The 23,032-nt window shown below is 36.1% G+C and overlaps 1 protein-coding gene across 7 annotated transcripts in view; it reads right to left on the reverse strand.

Moving 5' to 3' along the window:
* Positions 1 to 23,032, reverse strand: part of SLC4A10 (solute carrier family 4 member 10) — a 161,989-nt gene that overhangs the window by 51,530 nt on the left and 87,427 nt on the right. For all 7 annotated transcript variants that reach the window (XR_008748402.1, XM_055811993.1, XM_055811994.1 and 4 more), the window contains 2 exons: positions 21,479 to 21,639; positions 10,637 to 10,825 (listed from right to left, as the gene is read on the reverse strand). Coding sequence is in view for 6 of the 7 variants with exons in the window: in XM_055811993.1 (XP_055667968.1) it covers positions 10,637 to 10,825; positions 21,479 to 21,639 (350 nt within the window). In the remaining variant the exon portion in view is untranslated. The remainder of the gene's footprint in view (positions 1 to 10,636; positions 10,826 to 21,478; positions 21,640 to 23,032) is intronic.

Below are 23,032 nucleotides of genomic sequence, written 5' to 3' on the forward strand. Positions count from 1 at the left end.
AAATTCCAGTGAGGATTTAGTAAAGTATTTTATAGAAGCTTTTAAAATATCTTGAGATGAGAAGTGTTTAAACATGCCTCAGTCTCACATAAGCAAACAGTAAGCCTTGTGACCAACAAAATTTTGCCAACAAAAGCTCAAAAAGAAAAACAAGCTCAAAAAGTAACAAATATATGTCACATAAAGCATATTTTTACTTAATGCCAACACTGACCCTGTGCATAGCCAGAGGCCACCACGCACACACTGAGGGTGTGGGGCTGGCGATAGGGCAGCACACAAACCCACAGCGTGGTGGGCCATTCCCTGCTTGCCTTCACTTTTCCTCCTTCTCTGGCATGGCAGGAGTCACGCACAGCTCTGAACACCACAACAAAGTAGAGGAAAAAGTACCAAATATATGAGCCAACTATCTCTTACTGCCCTAACACATACCCAGAAATAACTACAGAGTCCAACTGGCCCAGAGTCAGCATCTTGTGCCCAGCATATATTTGTTTCCATAGCAAATAAAGTCTCTCATATGACTGAGAAATGATGATGTGAAAACATTGGTTCTGGTGAAAATCAACCTAAACTTGCACAGTAACAAAGACCATATGTTCACGATACTTGAAGACAGTCAGAAAGTCCTAAGCTAGGCACATTGTCTGGGCAATTCAAAAAGCCATGGCGTGTCCCCTTCACACCATTGTTACACATGCTTGCGGTCCAAGCGTGTCCTCAGCCACAGCCAGGAAACAGAGCACTTCCCAAGATCCAGTCTGAACAGGACCAGAGACTTGCAAGAGTATCTCAACCACTGCCAAAATACTGAAGTATCCAGCTTCTGTCACAGCTAAGCATTACAGTATCCCTATTTAAGTCTGGTCATAAATTCCCAGTTGAAACACTTGCTCAAGGAAAAGGTTGGGTTTCATGAAAATCAACATCTCATTTTCCAGTAGGCAACTCTCCCAAGACACAAACCAGATTTTAGACTCTTGTGCTGCATCCTGGTAGCATAGCCAGAAAGATTTCACTTTGATTAAGTACAGGAACAGAATGTTTTAAACTGTCTTCCTAGATATCTTATTATTAAATGTATCAATCTTAAAAATGTAAGTATTTCCATTTTCTCTCTGATTCAGGACAAGGACAGATCAAAACACGAATAGAAATCAGGGCTTTTGTTCAGCACTACAGTGAAATAAACAGGGAATGGCAAAACAACAAAACATGACAGGCATGTTAACCTAACCAAGTAGATAAAAATAAGTCAGGATTAGAATTTACATATGACAAGAATAAAGGATTGATTTCACAAAGCAACACGTTAAACAAACTCATATTAAAAAAAACCCTATGAATTAGTGTAATAATTAAATATGCAAGATGCTTATAAAACATCATTCAATTTGTCTTTATTTAGAACTTAAAGAAAAAACACTGAGTCCATCATTGTTACACCATCACCTTCATACTATGTATCCCCCATACACTATTTCACACTGTATTTTTCTGTATTGTTTATTTAGCAGTCTTAGAATTATTTTTACAGGAATCATCCTGTAGCTTTATAACTATTAAATATAAATAACATATAGATTTGAATTGTGTACTGTTCTGGAGATTTTAATAATCTCCAAATAACAAAAAAACCTTTCACTAATTCTAACTGAGAAGTCATAAAGCACTCGGGGAAAAATTTCTGCCCTAACTTACTTCCAGAAAACTTTAAATCTAGTAATGTTAGACCTTCTTAACTCTTAATTTCTTCCTTTTAGACACTCCTCTATATTCTATAGGATATATATAAAGGCACATAAATTCCAATAATTACTCACACTAATATACATACTATGTTATAAAGACGTTACAGGAAAGCAACAGAAATAGTAATCTTTCTGTTGCTAATTAGGGATTTACATTTATACTACTTCTCCTGGACCCAAAAATTCAAGAAAATAACAGCAGGGATATCTGCCAGGGAGATAAAATTATTGACCAACAAAAGAATCAGAGCATGGACCACCTGTTAAAAATACTTAAGTTTTAACATCATAATTGGAGGTGTCAAAAGCCTCTAAGCAATTAGCATAAGAGTCCAAAGGCTAACTTTTAAACATTGTGTCCACTTTTCTTTTAGGAGAAAAATATGTAAAAATATACATAGTAGGAAATAAAAGCCACAACCAGTAAGTATGTGAAGTTTGTAAGAATAGCATATGTTCTTTTTCCGTGCCAACAGAAGACCTCAAACTTTGATTTACCCATATGCTGGAGTAATCTGAAAGAACACAAGTTTTACCTTGAGGCAGTAAGAGATGTTTAAATAGCTCTGCAACTTAAGACAGCTTTCTGGATCTTGGAACAAGAAGTTTGGTTTTTTTACTGTATTAAATAACAATCAAAGGCACAAGGTAGAGAATTCAGGTAATTTCACTTTTCACATGACAGTCATAGGGAATATTTTTTAAAGAGCATCTTAAACACACTGTAGGAACATGTGTTTCTTATGGAACAATACAGTTACTAAAATGCCAGTTTGGAACTTGGTCTCTGTGTGGCCCTTTAACAGAAAAGTAAGACAAAAAGTACTGGGTTTGGGGGAGATTTTTTGCTGTTATACACATTTACTTTGTGAAATGCCTGTGGTTTTTGCAATAGATAGTAGGTAGATGCAGTGCTATGGTGGCTTTCTCCCTAGGAGCAGGACTGCAAAGCTACATGGTTATCTTTATATTTGGTAGCTTCCTATACTTCTGAGCTATGAAGCTGCAAAAATTCATAAATTAATTTCATTTTCAGTATAATTTCATGTTGATTTAAAGGAAATTTCTTTGGGGTGAATACTGTTAAGCACATGAGCAATTCCTAATAGGACCAAAAGCATACCCATAGCAACCTAGTGAACACTGGTGTCACTATACTACACTGGTGTTCTAACATCATTAAAAATATTCAGTCTGCTAAAGCACGTTGGCAACTATACATGTGCTTTATCCCCAAGCCACTTATCATTTCAGCAGCTGATTGTTTTCTCTGAATGAAGGACACAGTTATTGGCACCATGATAGTCCCATGAAGCAGCAATCACTTAAAGAGCTATACGAATGAAGAGAGGAGCTGTCACTTCATACCCAGACTAAAACAAACAAACAAACAAACATAAGCATTTCCTCTCTGATTTCCACCAAAGCATCAGCACTCACCACTGTATCAAACTGTGCCTGGAATACAGGTACACTAAACTCAATTTTTTTCCTTTTTTTAAATATATTTTATTTATTAAATATATAAATATACGTATATATATTATATATTGTTGCTATTTATTTTAAAAAAAAAAATCTTTATCATATGGGAGCCTTCAAAGCATCATGTAAAAAAAGAGGAGAGGGACTAGAAGTACGGGAAAAACCCCACACCAAACTAACACCAAACCCTAGCCAGGTTTTAAACATCTGCTCTGAGAAAAACACTTGCAATTGTTTATTACTACTTTGAGTTGGCAATATTGGGTTTAGGATGGTAAGAATAGTGAAATCCCTATAAGAGAGAATAAGAGCAGCAATAGCCTTGCCATTTATTCAGCTCTTCCATGCCCTGCCCTTGACAGTTCCATTTCAGATCTCTCAAGCAAAATGTTTATTTTTGTATCGTTAAATATAGTATTTTATTTTTTGAATGCAGTGTACTGTTTTGAATCCTTATAAATCTGATGTTTCAAGGCCTTTAATTATCCTGCAGACCATCTACATAAAGCACCTGAAAAGATGCATTCTTTGAGAATTCATCAGAATGCCATTCAGATTTTTTAAAGTATCAGTCAAACAAATGCATAACATGGTATCATTGAAATATTTAGCCTACATACAAAGGAACTTAATAACGAACAGATAAAACCATATTCAAATGGGTGCCAAGGTTTATCTATGTATTAAAAGCCAATATCAGCAGTTTTAAAATTATATTTTAAATTGGTGTACATAAAAAATGAATGGGATTTTTTTCAGATAATGCAAAATTGCCAGAGCTTTGAATAGAGCAAGAATTCACACAAAAATGTCATGCAAAGCCAAGCCACTCAAAAATCAAAATCCATCAAAATAAGGTCCATATTTGTTACACTAACAGAAGTTTGCATTTGCAGATAAAGCTCAGCATTTTGAGACTATTAGTCCTGCTAAATTAAAAAAAAATAATAATCCCAGTAAATTAATGTCATACACAACATACTTACTCCCTAAAATTCAAAGCCCAAGACATTTTACTGTGTATTTATTAATCAAAAACCAAGAGTTCTCTAGAATGCCAATGACAGAAACCAAGAACAATGTGTTCAGATACAAATCACAAAACAAACGATGCAAATGACACGTCAAAGGAAACTGCATCAGAAAAGAAATTGCTTATTTTCCTAGGCCATATAGATTTCTTCCCATTCAAAAAAAATTCTGATTTGCAAGCCAGCTATACCGATCATGAGGCTTTTCACTGCAACTACTCACCAATTTTCCAAATCTAAATGAACACACTGTTCAGATCAAAAATTCAGGATTGAACAGTAAGTTTTCCTAAATATATATATTAAAATTCTAATATAACAGAGCAGTGATACCATCTTTGCAGGCTGTATTGTATATGTATGTTTAGGCCTCTTGATAACATTTTAAATCAGTGGAGAAGCATGACATTCCCATTGTACCTGCATAAGTACAAGCAGATTTGATGCTTGCTAATGATACATACATTTCAGAGGATGAGGAAGTCACTTTATTTGTTTTTCCAATGCTAGGCCTGAATCTCAAGCATAATTCACATGAAGTCATGCAGTTTTAACTAAAATGCTATGATTTGCAGTTTTACAAATTGATGTTAAGAAAATGAACTTATGAGGAAATGGCACATCTTTTTCCCCCAAAACAACAGCATTCCACACAATCTTCTCTTAAGTGTGCCGTAGCTGCTGACAAAGGCCTGAGGTATTTTTTAAATCACTATAGCAAGGAGTTGCATGCTGTCAAGAAACTGAGATGAAGACATGGGTGTACATTTGAAATGATCTGAAGCCCAAGCAAGAATAGGTATTTATACTACCTCTGAACCTTCAGGGAGTTTACAGAACCCAAAGGATAGGAGATGAGGAAGATACAGAGATGAGATGAGCCTGTTAGAGACAGACACAACAAAGACAGAGCAAAATAAAGAAATACAAAGATGAATGATACAGTTTTATACATATAGATTACACATTTTATCATGGGTACAAGGAAACGTGGATAAAGAAAAAATATCAGATGAAAATGTTTGTAAATACAAGTCATATTTTAGTAATATAAAAACCTGTGGATAATACAAATTGATTAAAAGATATACATTTGAGAAGAATATAAAACAAGAAATAGAGCATTAGCTAATTTAAGCTAGAATTAATTATCTTTGAGTTTGCCTTCTCTTCAAGGAAAGCTGGAGTAATCTACCCAATCCAGACCCAATACTGCCAGAAAACTTGGGTATATACATGGCATTCATTGTGACTTATTCCCAAAATGAAGGAACACGGTCACATACCCAGGAATGCTTTCTACCCTTTTCATGTGGCTCCAAGTGATGTCCATCTTTCTCCACGTGGTAGTATTGACATCAGTTTCACAAGCTGTAAACTAGCTCTGAGTTACGGCATAAATGTTTGAACTGATGTTTAAGAGAGATTGCAAAACTAAGGAAAGTAACAAACACCTTCACATAAGTGGTAATTTAGACTTAATGGGATACTAAAGCAGACTGTCCTAAATTAGACACTCAAGCATAGTCTCAAACACCTTCACTTGTGCTCAAACTGCCATAAACCCATGAAGTCGTCCAAACCAGCCCATCATGCTAACAAAAGTAACTGGGAAAAGGCTTGAGAAATAACATGTCAAAATGAACTTCTCCAGCAGCTCATGCTGTTAACTCTGAAGATGTCAAATTTAATATGTTGTTCCTTTCTCAAAGCTCTTTCACATATTGATAAACCTCTCCTTGGAATTTCAGAATTTTTCAAAATCAGACATGATGTGTGGTGTAATGCAATTTTTTACACTAATACTATGTCTGCTCTGGCATCAAGGGAGAAGAAGCAGTTATAAATAGCATATGTATGGAACAGAAAACAGGCACAAGATCATGTTATGGATTAAAAACGCTTCAGCAAGGTGCATGGAAATACAATTTACAAGTCGCACTCCTCTCCCCCTAGTTCTCTCCTCTTTGACTTTAATCGGCAGAAGGTCTGTTAGGTCTCATTACAGATACACACACACACAGACATAGATACACACACACACACACGTACTCTGAAGTCTAGACTAAAAGTGAAACAGCTAGTCAAAAAAACCTAAAATGTTTACATGACAAGAACTTCTATTCCTAACTACATTTTTGTCAAATCAGCTACTTCTCCATGCCACGCACATTTAAATTCTGAATTGCAGAACCCTTTATAAAAAGGGGACATGCTTATGAAATTATTTTAGCATTTCTATAACAACAGAAAGGTATTGTATATTTGCAATTGTCTTGGGGTCTTTAGACCATGTTATAGGAATTTATCAACACAGCTCTCTGGTATCAGAGTGAAAAACCTACTCATCTCAACAAAAAGAAGTTAAATTGCTTTACAAACCAAACTTTCTCAGGATGATTTACTAATAACAAAGATTCTTATTTCTACCTGCCTTTTACAGTATTTATGCTAAAATTACTTGCCACTCTGTATTTTGGGTATTCAATATCAAATTAGACTTTAAAAAAAAAATAATCATTTTTTCCTGCTCTTATGCCAAATTTGACTGTCGGTTTTTATTGGAACATCAAAAGCAGGCTTTTAATTCTCACAGTTTTGATGCCTAATGAAAAGTGAAAGTTAAACACAGCATGGCAGCATTAAAAATGCATGGTAAATCCATAGCACCCTGACATCTTAGCCCCGCAGAGGATGTGAAGAAAAGCCATTGTAAACAAAAGATAATACTACTAAATACAAAGCAAATTAATTAGATGGTCTGACAGGCTCTTAAACAAAGAAAAAATTGAGGGAAAACATATGTACAACTATCTTCCAGCAAAGATATCACAGTGGTCTGTCAGCAGCACAGCCATATATTGAATTTAAGTTTATGTCTTCATTTTCAGCCTTTGCTCCCGAGTATCTGAAAACTGACACATTGATAAGATAGCATAGTCAAGAACTTGGACAAAGAAGTGGTTTTACAGACAGCCGTACACGTAACCCAGATGGCAAAGACTTACGGCTCTCAACCACCTATTTTACAAACTGCAGACTGCTAAAGAGTGTTATCAGTTAAACCGTCTACACTAAACCCAAATTCAACCAAACTGAGAATTTCCTTTTGTGCAGAAAAAGTGTCCAAGTTCCCCTACCTCATTTCAACAGGAACAAATAAATGGCCTTTCTAAAGCTCTTGGCCCTTGCTGTTCCTGAAAACTCTGATCTCTGACCCTGAGAGGAACTGGTTTTCTCCCTGCAGTCTTCTAGGAATTAAGCTTCTTACCCAAAAAATGAAAGCAATAATAAAATATTTTACTACTTTAATACATTTTTTGTATTAAAAAGAGAGATATTAATGCTTCTACACTGTGTTTGTGCACAAATAGGAATAAGCAGACTAAAGTGATGCCTTGATTGCATTTTACCAGTTTGTCCTCAGGAAACAAAGATATGTCTCACAACACACTCTGGACAATAATATAAGGTGTTCACATCCCTCAGTTTTGCTTTCTTTCATACACATGTAGCTGATTTTTCTTTTGCTTTCATCTAATCCAAAGTTGTATTTTAACAACTCATTTTTGTATTATGAGAAGCTTGTACAAAAGCTCCATGGCAGCTGCAGTGAGCATAACACTGTAGCTGAACTCTAGCATTTGGGTCATGAGGCAACAGCAGAAGAAAACAACCAGAAACCTTGCTGCTACCCCTGGTCAAGCTTCTAAGGACAGCAGAGTTCCTAAAAGCTGAGCATTTCAGTGTAGATTCCTGCATAATTTACACACCACATACTATGGCAAGTTGCCCAGGGTAAAGAAATGACTAAAAGTATGCCAGAAGAGGCAGCAGTCAGTGTGCCTAAAATTAGGCAGCTCTCCAGAATCACCTCTTCCCTAACGCCTGTAATCCTGGAGTATTGGGGCAATAACCACTGAAGCCCACGAGCCGCTTATTTGCTGTTGTCTTGAAAAGGGAAAAAATTGTGAATCCTTTTAGAACCAAAACCTTAGACTGAATTTCCCCTCTTCTAAATCTAATACTAATTTTAGTATAATTCAGGCAATAAGGATTCAGACTTTATAATGTAACAGGGTAATGGATAGTAAGAGAAACTTTAAATAAACCAGTTCCTCTTTTTTTTTTTATCACAGGGCCATCATCTTTTTTGAAGAGGTCAATGCAGGAGATTGCCAAACATGCGTTAGGGCTTAAAGGATGCAAGTAGAAGAGCAATGCTTCTAAAAGACATCTGTGTCCAAAAAGACTGGGGTTTGAACTCTTCACAGTAATTTAGATAAAAAGATGATTTACCTTCACATAAATGTTCTTAAAATTATAGAGAATTGTATTGTTTATGGTGCATTTAACTTAATCTAAACATAGTAAAAGTGACTAAGTGGGTTTTTTAACCAGGGGTTACAGTGCTCAGAGGCATCAATAAGCACAGACAAATGAAAACCTTTAAGAATGTGATTCCCTACTTACAGAATCACTTAACCACTGGGCACATGAAATGAGTGTGTTTAATATGGACTTAGATGGTGTCCTGACCAGAATTTCTCTTTGGGGGATTTAGACATATGAAGGTTCTTAGAAGAAACTTAGGCAGAAGTGAGATGTTTCTGGTGCAAGTTACTGCATCAGTTCCACTAACAGACAGAAAGTTACTGAAATTGAGCTTATGATACATTCACAGCTTACCCTGAGGTGTCTTTTTAAGCAGACCTACTGCTTATTTGTTATACAAGATCTAGTGTAAAAAAGCTGATGCAAAAGCAAAAGCTGCAATCTTGCATCCTGTGGAAACTGAGGAATAGGAACATTATAACATTAACTTTCTTAAGTGTCTCCTGAATATGTGTTTAAAGTCATCAGCAAGAGTTGCATAAATCAACAGGAAAGTTGCCTTAAAAAGGATGGACAGTCATCCTACTTATTTTACTCATGTGCATCCATATGCATAATCACAAACACCTTCATAAATATTATTTTAAATTATGTTTTAGTATAATTAATATGTTTCTATTTAATATGCTCTTCAGAAGAAATTATATGCTGCCTTTTAGGTCTGAGTCTCTTCCCCAGGGAAGTGGCTAGATTTAAAAGTACTTATTAAAACATTATATGGCAATGATTCAAACAAAAGGTCCTTCCTTGAAATCAAAGTTAAGCTTTATACTAACAGCCCCATCTTTCCAGATCAGCTGCCCTGCTACTCTTTCCCCTTCTGCCCTATGCCTCACAGCACTGCACCCTGTACCTTCCCTGTCCTACAGCCGTTTCCTCGGTGTCCACTTCCCAGGGTGACAGGGGAGCTCAGTAGGGCCCTGAACCAGGGACAGCAGATGGGAGAGAGATTTCACGTAAGCTAAGGTGACTTCTGGAATAAGAGTCACTATAGTCCAATGGTGTTCACACAGAAATGTTGTGGGTATTGTGATGATAGTGGATACAGAGGCTCAGTAATTCTGCAATGTATAATTCTAGTGAATCAACTGTAAATATTTGTAAAATTTGGCTACATGTTTCATAACACAGGCCTGTGTTTATGTAAATAAGGAAGGGGCAATAAGAAATTATCTTTCATTATGATTAACCTATAACAACAGTACAGCTTAGAAAGACTTTCTGTAAAAGCAAGAAAGAAAAAAAGTTAAGCCAACCACTGCAAACATGCTCTCTCATTTTCATGAACACAATTTTCCAAAAAGCGGTTTTCTGAAAGAACAAGGTACAGTTCTTGCAGCATCTCTCCAATAGTGTCATCTTGAAAATCTGTTTCTCATTTTCCAGCCCCTCAAACTCAACTATGAAATCTGAAGCACCAGTTGAACACTAGCTAATGCATGCACTGTCATAGACTTAGAAACTATTCCAACAATCCATTACATTTTAACTAAATGGGCCCTGGATAGTCAACTGAAGTCAGAAATAGTCTTATGATATTTCTGGCACTAATGGAGCGTGTCCACAGTGCAGAGTAACAAAAATGCACAAGTTCAGTATGAAGGATCACAGAGAGTGCCTGAAGCACCCCAAGTGTATTTGAGCTGTACTGCACCAGGGATAATGTGCCACGCCGCTTACCCAGGACAGAATGGCACACTAACACAGCTAGCCTGCTTCCAACATCTGAGCCAGTTCCTTTGAATACCCTGCATAGTCCTGAATTGTGCAGGATGCCTGAATTTCAGATTTAAACTGGTGTGTTATTGAATGCAGAAGAGGAAACACTCTCATGTAAAAGGTACCACTTTTACACAGTAGCTTTTTAGAGCAGCATCACATTCAGTTCAAGCTGTGGGTACAAAGAACATGCAATACTGAACAGGCAGATGTTACTGAAAGCTCAAAACGCAAAATAAAGCGATGCATTACCATTTTTATCCATGGAATGGGGCTCAGACTGCTTCTTTCCAATATCAGCAAAGGATCTTACAATTGGGATCCTGTTGCTCAGCTTCTTTTGGTTCTGATGGTGATGCTGTTTCAGCAATGCCTCATGCACTCTGTGACGAACATCCTCACTGAGCTGCCCAGAACCCACCTGTTGGTCCAGAATCATATCTGAAAATATAAACATAATAAAAGAGAGGAAAGAGGAAGTTTTTTTATTTTTTAAATTGCAATAATAAGAATTAGTTCCCTACAGGATTACAAATGAAAGTCATCAGTTTCTTTAACACTACAGAAACAAATGGTAAGTTTTTCAGTCTCAGGGGGGGGAAAAAATCAAAAAGGATGTTAATGTAAAAAAAGCCAACCCCTCAAAAGATACGCAGTTCCCAAATTAAGGTGACCTATGTAATTCTGAAGTCAGTCCCTATGCGCTCCCCATACATAAAGCATTTAAACCCAGGATTACGATGTGTATAAAATGTCTTTTTTTTTTTTTCCCAAATAACTCCTACCCTATTTGCTAAAAAGGACTGGCATGTTGTAAGGAAACATTTTTTTTACTCCCTATATACTTACCACAGGAGATCACAGTCTAGCTCTTTATTTTTTGTAACTATAATTACAATACTTTCAATACAATATAAAGAAATTTGAGATAATACAATACAGGAAAATTTGCCTCATTATTTGCAAATACTTAATAGGATCTCATTCTACTGCTGGATGTACATGTTCTTCAAGAGAATCATTACATGGAGGTGTGAGTGAAACTGATCCCCCTGCTAAGAAATTACAACCATTTTTTCAGTCCACTGGCAGAAAATATTCATATTCAAAACTATTTACAAATACATGCATTGTTTATTTCAAATGGGAAAGAACTGTTGACAATTTTGTGGGCTTTTTTAAATTATTATTTTGGGAAATCCTGCTAGCAACAGTAATAATGCTTAACAGAAAAAGGAAGGGGGGAAAAAAGCATTGAAGTACACACTGTCCTTGTATATCTATTGGAAGAAACTGTACTGCACAAAAATAGTGAGTTAATAAGCTGAGTCAATAACTCCTTGTACTGAAAATTCAGACAGCTCATGATTCTGTGCTGGAGTCAGATTCCTATCTGCCAGCAAACTCAGTGGAAAGGCAAGCAGAGCAGAAAAAATACAAAGCAGCTGCATCATCAGTAAAGACATAATTTTTCAGGTCTTGATAATTGCCAAGAGCAAGAGAAAAGAAGAGACATAATAAAAGGCCTTAAATAATTATGTTGGTTAAAAGCAGAGTTTAATTGCTCACCGTCAGCTGTGCACTCTATATATCTTTAAAAAACACAACAGTTTTTCCGAAGTTCTCAATATCCACATAACAATCCAATGTATCATATACATAGTTGGTAACAACAAATGACCTGCACATTTCACTTACTGTGAAGAGCCTAGCAACAAATCTAAATCCCTGTGATGACACACACACACAAAAAGACAAGGCTAGATACACAGGTAAATGCAGCTGCCAACAGATGCAAGCATGAAAGGTGTATCTGCATCTTGCAACGAATAGTGATGCAGAGGTTTTCAACGTTGCCTTTGACCCTCTCCAGCAACTACATTCTGCGCAGTGTTAACAACAGCATTGACTGAACAGCTCGTACCAAAGAGTAATACTGCCTGCTGGTGTACCTAAATTAATAAAACTTGCCTTTGGGATGCTTCACCTGACTGTGAAGGGAACTTTTAACTCTAGGGTTAACTCAAACACCACCAGGTCAGTTATCTCTGCACTCCCAGTCTAGACAAACACAGTTTGTTTCTAGAGACTAATGGAAGAGATGGAAAGTTATAGCAGCAAGATGAGTGGCAGAAGGGCAAAAGAGGATGTAATACAAGTTCAAGAGAAAGTCTTCAGCAGATTTTTTTCAGAAGGTGCCAAGAATTTTCAATACATGAGGAAAAGAAAAGAAAGCTCCAGCTTCAAGAAAAATATTCATTTTCCTGTTCAACTCTACCGCCTTTTGAGGAACTGCCTCTACCTTGAGGATAAGACTATCTTCCTTTTAGATACCCTTAGCACATGAATTTGCATGTCACAGTTCCCAGAACAGGCCAGTACATTCTGTAACATGACTTGGGATCTTCAAAGAAATATATCTTAGGGCATATGTGCTAAAGCACAATTGAAATGATCCTCTCTCCCCTCCTTTTTAATTCTGCTAACCAAAAGACAAATTATAGTAGATGCAAAACCAAAGATTACCTTCTTTGAATTGCTCTAAGACAGAAATCAAAAGGAAGAGCTGAAAAAAAAGGACTCCTTTAGAACAGGCAAATTTAGGGTTGTGGTCATCACCTTGCTTTACAGAAACTCCACTTGTATGGTGTCATTCCTGGAATTACAGTATTTTCCATATTAAATATTAAAATATATTAACTGCTGAGGATGATACCAATATTTAAGATGATCCACTTGAGGAGAGAAAATGCCAGGAAAAAGAAAATTAGATCCTTATCCTCTTCCTTGCTAGACTTATTAACAGTCACACAATCCATAGAATTAGTGCCAGTGTGATGACTAACAATTTTTATTTCCTGCCAAACTGAGAAGAAAGTGGCTTACCTTGAGTTTTCTTTTTTTATAACAACTTCCCCTTTACTGGAGCACCTCTGCCACATGTAAAATGGGAAGATGCATTCACATTTGGAAAGAGTGAAGACGTGTTTTCTTGCCTTGATACTACCCTCCAGTAGTCATTCCTTCAATACAGACCCACTTGCAGTAGCATCTGTAAATACAGTCAAATTACTGCCAGATTGCTGTATTTTGACAGCTTTTTCAAGACCTGAACAGATTTGAATAGTAGTAAGAAAGACTGCCTCTATCAGCACCTATCATTATGGGATTCCACTGCTGTTTCTTCCCAAGTTTTTCAACATATCTTTTAAAAGCCCAAGTCTCTGGAATGTCAGTGATAACACTCTTGATTGCAAAGATAAGCTTGAGAGCAAGAGCAACATGGTTAAAGTCCAGAAGTAAATGGCAAACAGGAGCATTTTAAACATCTCATTTTCAAAACAGATTCTATTTTGTTAATCCTGTGAGAAGATCCTACATGCTTCCACCAGCTGAAGCTGCACATACTTTTCAAAGCCCTGTTTTTCACTTTTGTATCTACAGTGCACAGCCATTTCTCCAAACTCCATATGACAAAACAAAGTAAAGAATACAGACCTGAAACTTCACAGCACTATAACTTAGCTACACTCCTGTGTAACAGCAGAGATTCTTCAAGGTTTCTATGCTCAGCAACAAAGGTTTGGGGGTGGGGTTTTTGTTTGTTTGCTCTAAAGAATTTTCCTCTTGAATGACCTTTCAAATTCTACAGACCCCCCTTCTAGATAAAGGCACAGTCTACCATTAAATTTTTCAAGGATGCTTCGCAACCTTACGAAGCTTGCAGCAAGATGCAATGTGTGGAAAATCCACCAGCATAGTGTTACTCATTCTATTAATTGCTCACACCATGTAATTTCTGCTGACATCAGAAGACTGAAGTAGGATGTTTCTTCAGTAAGGAGTCTTGATTGATACTGGAACCATGAAATCATTTTTTCAAGCTGTTAAAGGCAGACATTCTTCCTGCCCTGGTTGTTTAAAAAGATTCAGAGAAACCTGAGTTACATATCGTATAAAGAATGTTTTCTCCATTCAGATTCAGTTACATCATTTACATAAAATGTAAAGAGACAACCAAGCATGGCCAGAGCTCATTGCCCATTGCTCCAGGTTCACAGTGTGCCCAACACCTCATATGCAAGACTACATGAAGCTCCCAGGTGAAACATAGAATAAATATACAGAACATACACTGCATTTGCACCAAAATACCTGTGAAATCTGAAAAGAAATTACTAACAGGTAAACAGGCTAAAGTGGGACTGACTTTTGCAGTGGTGAGTAAAGAAACAAGATCCAGAGGTTTTGGGCTTTTTGTGGTTGGGAGTAGGGGGTGGGTTTTCATTTGTTTTGTTTTTTTTTAGCTGAGTCCCAAATGAAATACAAGGTTTGAATTGTTGGGCTCATATTTTCCTGATATAGGTTGGCACAGACAGCTTACAGCAGAACAAGCTGAACTCAGTATATACCAGCAAAGTTGCTGGTAGGTACACCTCTCAGTCTTTCCAATTTTATAACTGTGCAACTGCAGGACAAAATGAGAGATTAATGACAAAAAATAGAACACATGGGCTTTCATGTGCGTCACGATTGCAGTGACAGCTGACTACAAAACCTAATTTAAAAGGTACGGTTTGTTTGGTTTGTGGATGTTTTCTTTCCCTTAAAGACAGGGCAGAAGTAAACACAAGCGATCCTAAAGCAGTGTTTTATGGAATACATTCAGTTGAAATGCTGTCTTTTATCTTAACCTGTCTCTAATAGGAACTTGAATATATACTTCCCAAGTGAGTTAGGCACTAGGAGCAACAGAAAACTAACAAATTAGGATTCTTGAGCTGCATTTGTGAACCGAAACCCATTTACAGTGTTTACAATGGTGATTATAAACAAGCTATCTAAACCAGCAGATTTAGCCCGCTCATCCAAGGAGGCAGAGCATTCCATTGCACTGAGACAGATTCTATTTCCAGCTCTACCTGAAATTATTTTGTTCAACTTCTCAGATTAATTACCTGAAAAGGAAAGATGGAGAGTGAAAAATGTCTGCTTTTTAAAGTAACAGCATGCAATTTTACTGAAGAACAAGAGCAAGCATTTCACAAAACTGTAAATAGTAAAGACACAGGCTAAAATTCCCAGCTCGCAGCTCAGAGAGCAAGTACAGTTTTAAGACCAAGCTACGCTAGCCTGCCACAGTGGATGCTACCAAAAGAAAAATGGGGACCTCATAAAAAAATACATTTTGCATCTCTAAACACAAGAAGAGCCATGAGTGACATTGGTTCTGTCTTTACACACAAAATGAAAGTGGAGATTGACTTGTGCAATCTAAAAAACTCCCAGGTTTGTAGTAAACATGGAAAAATACAAAACAAACAAAAAAATGCTGTGCTACTTAGAAGCTGGTATGAGATTTACAGTTTACCCACAAAGGAACAAAACCTGATAGAGATTTCTCTGTAGAAGTAATGACCGCATGGTAAGTTGTAAATAAAGCAAATGCACGCAAAAACCTGGGTGAGAAGGTGAAAGCTGAACAAAAGACAGGTGTAGGGGTCAAACAGAGAAGCAGATTGCTCACAAGCATTCCCATGCTTTGTTACAGCGTTTGTAATAAATGTTAAATTTACCATAAACATAGCACAATGTGAGAGTCACAGCATCACAGTTGAAGCAAAAGGCTCCAGTGAAGTAAAATCTAAACTGAAGACAACTTAAATATATCATTACTATGGAGTAACATAGCTTAAAACAAACCAAGGCAAAACACTTGTTCAGAATGAAAGCTTAACATGATATTACCGAAATCAATAAAATTGCACACTTGGGATGTAATACCCTGAGTTGTTCAGCACAGAGTCCAGTGACCTCAATCACAAGATTAAGCTCTTACACAGATTGAAAATTCGATCGTGAGGAACATACGAAAGACTGCTTGGGAAAAAAAAAATGTCAGATCGCTGGATTGGAAAGCATGGGAATATGTAAAATTTCATTTAAAAAATAAACCATTATTACGTTTAAGCTATTTAAAATAAACGGGACTGTTTAATATTTCAAACATGGGCAAGTCGCCAAAGCACCACTGTGCAACACAGGCCACAGTTTGTATCTGACAAGGTTTGACATGTGTGCAGAGCACACTCTGCACAGCTATGAGAAAATGCGAGATCTGTGATTCATGTTGTAAAGAAAGTATTGCCATTAAAGGCTGGACTGAACAGTTTTTGAACCAAACAGCAGAAAATGGCATCATATGTTAAGTAGAAGAACCTTTTGAGTTCCTTCAGTCGTTACAATCAAAAAACCAGATGGTAATCTGAGAATCTACATGGTTTCAAAGGAACTAAATGAAAATATCAAAAGAGAATATTTTCCTCTGCCAACTTGAACAACACAGTGAAGCTGCTCTCTAATGGTGCAGCCAGATTCTGGCAAATACCTCCTCAAGAGGCAAGTTCCAAAATAAATTGTTTTGATTACATAGATTTTTCAGACTTCCTTTTAGCATATGTTCTATAGAGAAGTGATCGATAAAATATTATTACATTAAACGTTCAAAGGAATTCCTTGTGCATGGACTGCTAACTTACTGATATAGGAACAACTGCAAAGATACATGAAAAAAGAATGTCACACAGTAAAAATAGTAATAACACCCCCTAAAATATGTTTAACAAAAAAATGCATTTTTAAACAGGATAAAGGTCAGCAGCCAAACTGAGCTCTTTTCAAGGGAAATGTAAAATCCATCTTACAGAATTTAAAAACAATTTGAGAAACTTCAGGAATAAACATGCTGTTTCTCTGCATGATGACAATGTTAGAAATTCATCTTGGAAGTCTCTATTACAGTAAGATATTGTCTGCCAATTCAGCATCATAGGTATGAATAAGCTCTTTATCAACAAAGAAAATTGGGTGCTTGTCCAAAGAAATTTACAGTCTTGCAGATCAAGTCACTTTTTAATAAGACAGCTGGAATCAAAAAGAATCTAATAAAGAATGGACATGCTGGAAGACAGGATGATTTAAAAATTCTCACCACATCTCTGGTGGCAAAGTATTTTTATGCAGAATTATCAGAGTTTCCAGGGATTAAATACAAAATGTTCTGAAAGCCATGCAAACAGTATAAAAGATGTTTTTCATCTGCAGGTTTTACCACAAGCCCAGTAAGGTCTTAAAACACTGACTTCAATAAAAGAAATTTTCAAGGGCTACGTGCTAAGAGTTTAATGCCTTAGTGAATAAGTGCTTATGGATTAAAAGCCTCGACTAAAACAAATCATAATTCTTTGTCTTGATTTAGCAACGAAGATTAAGTATACCTCTTTCAAGGAGACAAAGACTGGCACTGCATTTACAGAAATATCATTTGATATTGGAATATAGCCCAGATAGCAAAACATTACCAACAAATACACCACACGCATTTCTCCGTAACAAAGTGTTAATGCAAGTAGAAAGAAAGTACATGTGCACAATTTATTCGTTCTCAAAAGATATGATGCGTTATAGCAATGCAGTAAAATTTGATTGCATTAAAAAACATAACCCATAGCAATAAACTATGCATCAGAAGTACAAGGACCAAAGCTAATTTAGGAGTACCACTTAAGACCACAGGGTATCATCTATTTTTGCAAATTCTCCTACATGTGGTATACACAGTAGCATTGAAAAGAACAACCAAAAGTAACCATTGGATCACTGGACTAGTCAAGTATGAGAATGGCTAGCAAGAAACAGAAGAAGAGAGTTAAATGTTGAAAAAATTGAAGCCAACAGGTGAGAGCAACCATTTCCTTAAAATCTAAAGTGTCAGGACTGTCAGATACAACTGGAATACATACCAACTCCAAGGTGAAAACAATGTTTGCATTGTATAGCACAGTAAGTAGGACTGTAACTACTGACAGTGTATAGCAGCCAAGTAGAACAGACAAGAAAGGATTTCCTGAGAGATGCAAGTTCCGTCTAATCTTCAGGTCCAGCAGTTGTTTATAAGGAAAAAAAGAGAAGCCTGTCTTACTGGGAATTATCAAAATTCTAACATACCTAGCATACGTGTTGGTGGCATGCTTGTCACCACTATTATTGCTCCTTCCCCCTCCCAGCACTGCCTAATGTGTCCCACACTCTTTGTACATTTTTCTAAGTACTGGAGAGCAGAAATTACAGACGTAGTATTAGAGTAACAAATTCCAAAGGAATTCGATTGAGGAAGACAAAAACAGCAGTACTACAACATAAATAATAATAAAGCAAATGGAATATCAACTTTATTTTGGGGGGCGGGTGGGTGTCTTCAAAGAAATCTGACACAAAACATGGGTAATTTACAGAATTACTCTCTTGCCAGAAGAACCTGCTGCAAAAGTTGTTTAAAAAAAACACCTACCTCATTGCTTATTGAATCTGCAGAGTGGGAAAAAAAAAAATCCTCTAACAGACAAAGCAAGACTCATGCAAACCTTACCATGTGTCAGATCACCTTCTCAGGCAGGGATACAAAATACAAATGAAATACACCCAAATCTTCCACAAAAGGTACTTTTTAAAGTGAAAATGGTACATGCCAATAATTCGTGAAAGTCATCCTAAAGCCGCCTCTTAGAAAAAACAATTTTTCCTAATCGACAAATCAAGATAACCTGAAAGTAGGACTGATTCAAAATAGCATTACAGTAACTCATCAAATTCTCCACAGAAGAACAACTTACATCTGTGATGAGTTTCAAAACAAAATTAGTATTGTGTACAGTCAAATCTTTGGACACGTTACCTAAACAAACAACAACAACAAAAAAAGACTACAACTAACTAAGGATTAAGAGATTATAAACATAAATCCATTGTGGTTTCACTATATAATATCTTCCAAAAACAGGGGGAAAAAGCTGAAGTTATTTTTATTGCGTTAATCCTTACTTTTTTACCTACTTAAATAAAAACAATTCTGGAAGGGATCTCTTAGCTGACTATGGAAGAAGTTGAGTGATTTCTGGATTAAATATGTAAAGCTCAAGCTTTAAAATCCTAGTGTACTATTTAAGCAAAAAAGCAATAAAAGAACATCAAGCAGATGATCTAAGTACTCCTTGATTATTTTAAAACTAAATAAAAGCAGCATACTGATAAACAGTCTTGTTCTTTCAAATCAGCTGATTTTTATTCTTCATGTTTATCTTTTATCATTATCAAGACAAATTTTGAAGCTCTGATTCAGACCATGATTCATGAGATAATCAGATCTCAGCACAGAGAAACCCACACAAGTTTCTGCAGATTTTGATTAATAATATCTTGCGTCAATTTGACATACACAATTTGGGAAAGGTAAACGCAAAAAGCAGCTACCACTGCCTGAGCCGATCTTAATTCCACTGTTAACTGTAGCCCACTGAACAGTATCCCACTTACCTGACAAGGTAAATAATTAAAATAAATTTTATCTGGCCCTTACACAGGCTTGCATATCACCCATAAAGCAGTTTCCTTGACAATCTTGAGTGTTAGAAAAACTTCTTGCTCTGTCTTTAGTACCTTTACCTAAACAAAACTTCTCTATTAGTGTATTTTACATTTCCTGTTAACAAGCTACTTTGCATCTGTGACAAGGCAACAAAAAGGCCTCAACAACTACTCATGCACCATTTCTCTATGCATGTGCTATTTTCCCAAATTTACAGCTTCTGCATCGTGTTTGATCTTCAGGCAAAATTTGCAATATGGAGAATATCACAAAATCTAATACAATATTTGTATAAAATATCAAGTATATGATTTACAGAACAGCACCATTTTCAGTAATGTTGTGAAATAGTGAGGTAGAAGCAAAGTAAAACTTTTAAGCAGATGTAAGATATGCAAGGATATTAGTCCAATAACCACCATGAGCATGAGACTAGCTCTTACTAAGTGTAGATAAACAGAAAATTAGAGACCCCAGATTACAAAATAGTATAGCTCTTTTCTCTGTTTCCTCTCTGCTGGAAGGGACAGAGATTTTTAAACAACAGAAGTACACAGCACTAGAAACTCTCTAGGGCACATGAGTCCTTGGACAGGGTGTTATCATTGTAATGATGAGTTTTAAAGTCTAATGTAAATATAGTTATATTATGATACATACATCATCCCTGTCTGCATAGACCAGAAAAATTTACTTTATCTTCAGTTCTCATCTTCTAACAAATTTATTTACAAATAATCTAATTCAAATTAGCTGCCCTATTTGAGAAGGGAATAAGCATACTAGACTGTACTGTACGATTCTAGCATGACCATGTAACTTTTGTAGTTTTAGGACTCCTTGAGGCCGTGCATTACAGTTCTGTACTATAAAGCAGGTTGTTAGGGACTGTATTACAGTAACAACTGCACCAACAACAAAAAAAAAGAAAGTCCCCTGCAGTAAATAGTTATAGCCTTTATGGGAAACCAGGAATGCAGAAAATGGCATTCAGCCTCAATCTCACTTATATTTTTGGGAGACAAGACTCATCCATTATGTTCTCTCTTGCCTCCTGCTTCTGCTGTTCTCTAGAATTGCAACTGCCAGATACACCTTTACTAGAAAAAAATGCAACTATACTTCAGTTAAAATTAAATTACCTTTGAAGTTTTGAAAAATTTACCCTTAATATTATTGTTCCTGTTTTCATTCTTGACTCAGAGACATGTTTTTTAAACTGGTCTGTTTTCATGTTACATAATTATGATGAATACTTCCCTATAATTTAATGTATTTTTAAGCCAGATTGTCTGCAATTAGCATAGTCTGCAGTAGATTCAGTTTGTAGAAGTTCACACACACATCATTCACAATGTGAAGTGTCACAGTGGGAGCAGAGAACATGCCAGTTTTAATGAAATATTTCCAAACCATCCTCTCTGCTCCATTATTATTTTCTCTTTTACTTAAAAATCGATTCTGAAAATAGCAAAATCTATAAAATATATATATATATTTATCAGTTGTGTCAAACATTAGATTCTTTTCTAATACATTAAGTAAAATAGTTCCTATAATTTTCTAAACTTAAGTGATTATTATGCAATAGCTTTCTTCTAAGCAAACTTGCAAGCACTTGATTTTTATGATTAATTTTCATAACTAATAAACGCAACATCAATACATACCTGCAATTTCTTCTATGGAGTTGGCTCTCATGTCCAAAAGAACTGTGCCATTCAGGATACAGCTTCTCAGCTCAAACAAGCTATGAAGTGACAGTGTGGCGACGTATGGTTTGCTCCATCTCTCTCCACCATCCTCTACATCTTCTTCAAACTTCAACCACCTATAAAAACAACCAATTTTATAACTCCATTGTGCATAAGAAACAAAAAATAAATTACCTTAATGGATATTGAAAGATCACTGTTAAACATGTCTTTGGATTTCACTTTAATCTTTCTTTGTAGGAAATATGAGAAACTTCCCTTGCCCACTTCTTCCCATATAATGCTGTATTATACTATTTTTTAACATTAATTCTGACCACAGAGTTGAAAAGAGAAACTTATTAAGTAATCATTGTACTTTACATAAACTCCGAGTAATCCTTTGGCATACAATGATATTTCAACAAATAGTTGTAGATATAGAACAAGTAGGATGGAAAGGATAGAAAAGAATTTATGGTAGAGAAAAAGAAAAGCTATATATAATAAGAACACAGGAGATAACTTTCTCTAGTTAGTAGTCACTTTGGACTAAACACAACAGGGAAGAGACATTTTTCATTTAAAGTAAATATACTGATATGTTCACACATGCAGAATCTGCATCCATTATCACCACCATAATATTTTCACAAAACACACTGTTACTAACTTTGCTAGTTTAAGTTTTTAGTTACTTAACTACACTAAGCTACTGAAAAAGGCAGTAAAACATTACACAAAATTTAGGCTATTTTTCATTTAAAAGTTCAGTCAATTAAAACAAAAAACCTCACAGATGCATACGTGCACACACAAGTAATGTGTAAAAACTTGTGAACAGTCTTTCAAGCCCCAACATACAGGCCTTAATCAAGTATCTCTCATTATTTTGAGTCTCATTTGCCTGTTCTCAGGTTCAGTGTATATCTGGAGAGACTTCAGTAAAGTTAAAGGAGACTTGAAACTGGCAGAGATGACCAAGTCTTTTGTTACTAGCCAACCGGATGAACTTTCTTGTGCAACTTTTTAATTGTTCACTGATAAAAATTACATTAAAAACAGTAAAATAATACTAAAAAACCAAAAAAAAAGTCTGGTGACATATGCAGAAGTGTTTTACATTAAAGTTATTAAGTCTTTCAAGCATATGCAGATGTTGCTGCATGAAGCCATGCATCCTGCCAGCTTGGCAAGGTTTGAACAGCTGCAGGCACACAACAAGCCTCCATCACTTGACTCAGCAGCATGCAGCTATATTGCATGGACCAGGCAGCAGAGAAGTCAAGCAGAGCCTCACACCTTGACAGCACCTTCACGCTTATTTCCAGACAGCATGGAAGCGTAGAGCCTTAAGATCTCTAAAGCCAAGCAATTTCCAGTTCTACCAAGCCTCGCAGCTCAGTAACACAGCAAACAGCTGTCCTCTTCTGCTCTTGGCCCACCTGCTTAGCTCTGCTCTTATTTGTAAAATATGCCTGTACACACATATTTTAGATACTTTCCTCCTTCCAGTCCCTGTGTACCAGA

This window comes from Falco peregrinus, chromosome 8, assembly GCF_023634155.1.
Source record: "Falco peregrinus isolate bFalPer1 chromosome 8, bFalPer1.pri, whole genome shotgun sequence".
Classification (NCBI taxonomy): Eukaryota; Metazoa; Chordata; class Aves; order Falconiformes; family Falconidae; genus Falco; species Falco peregrinus.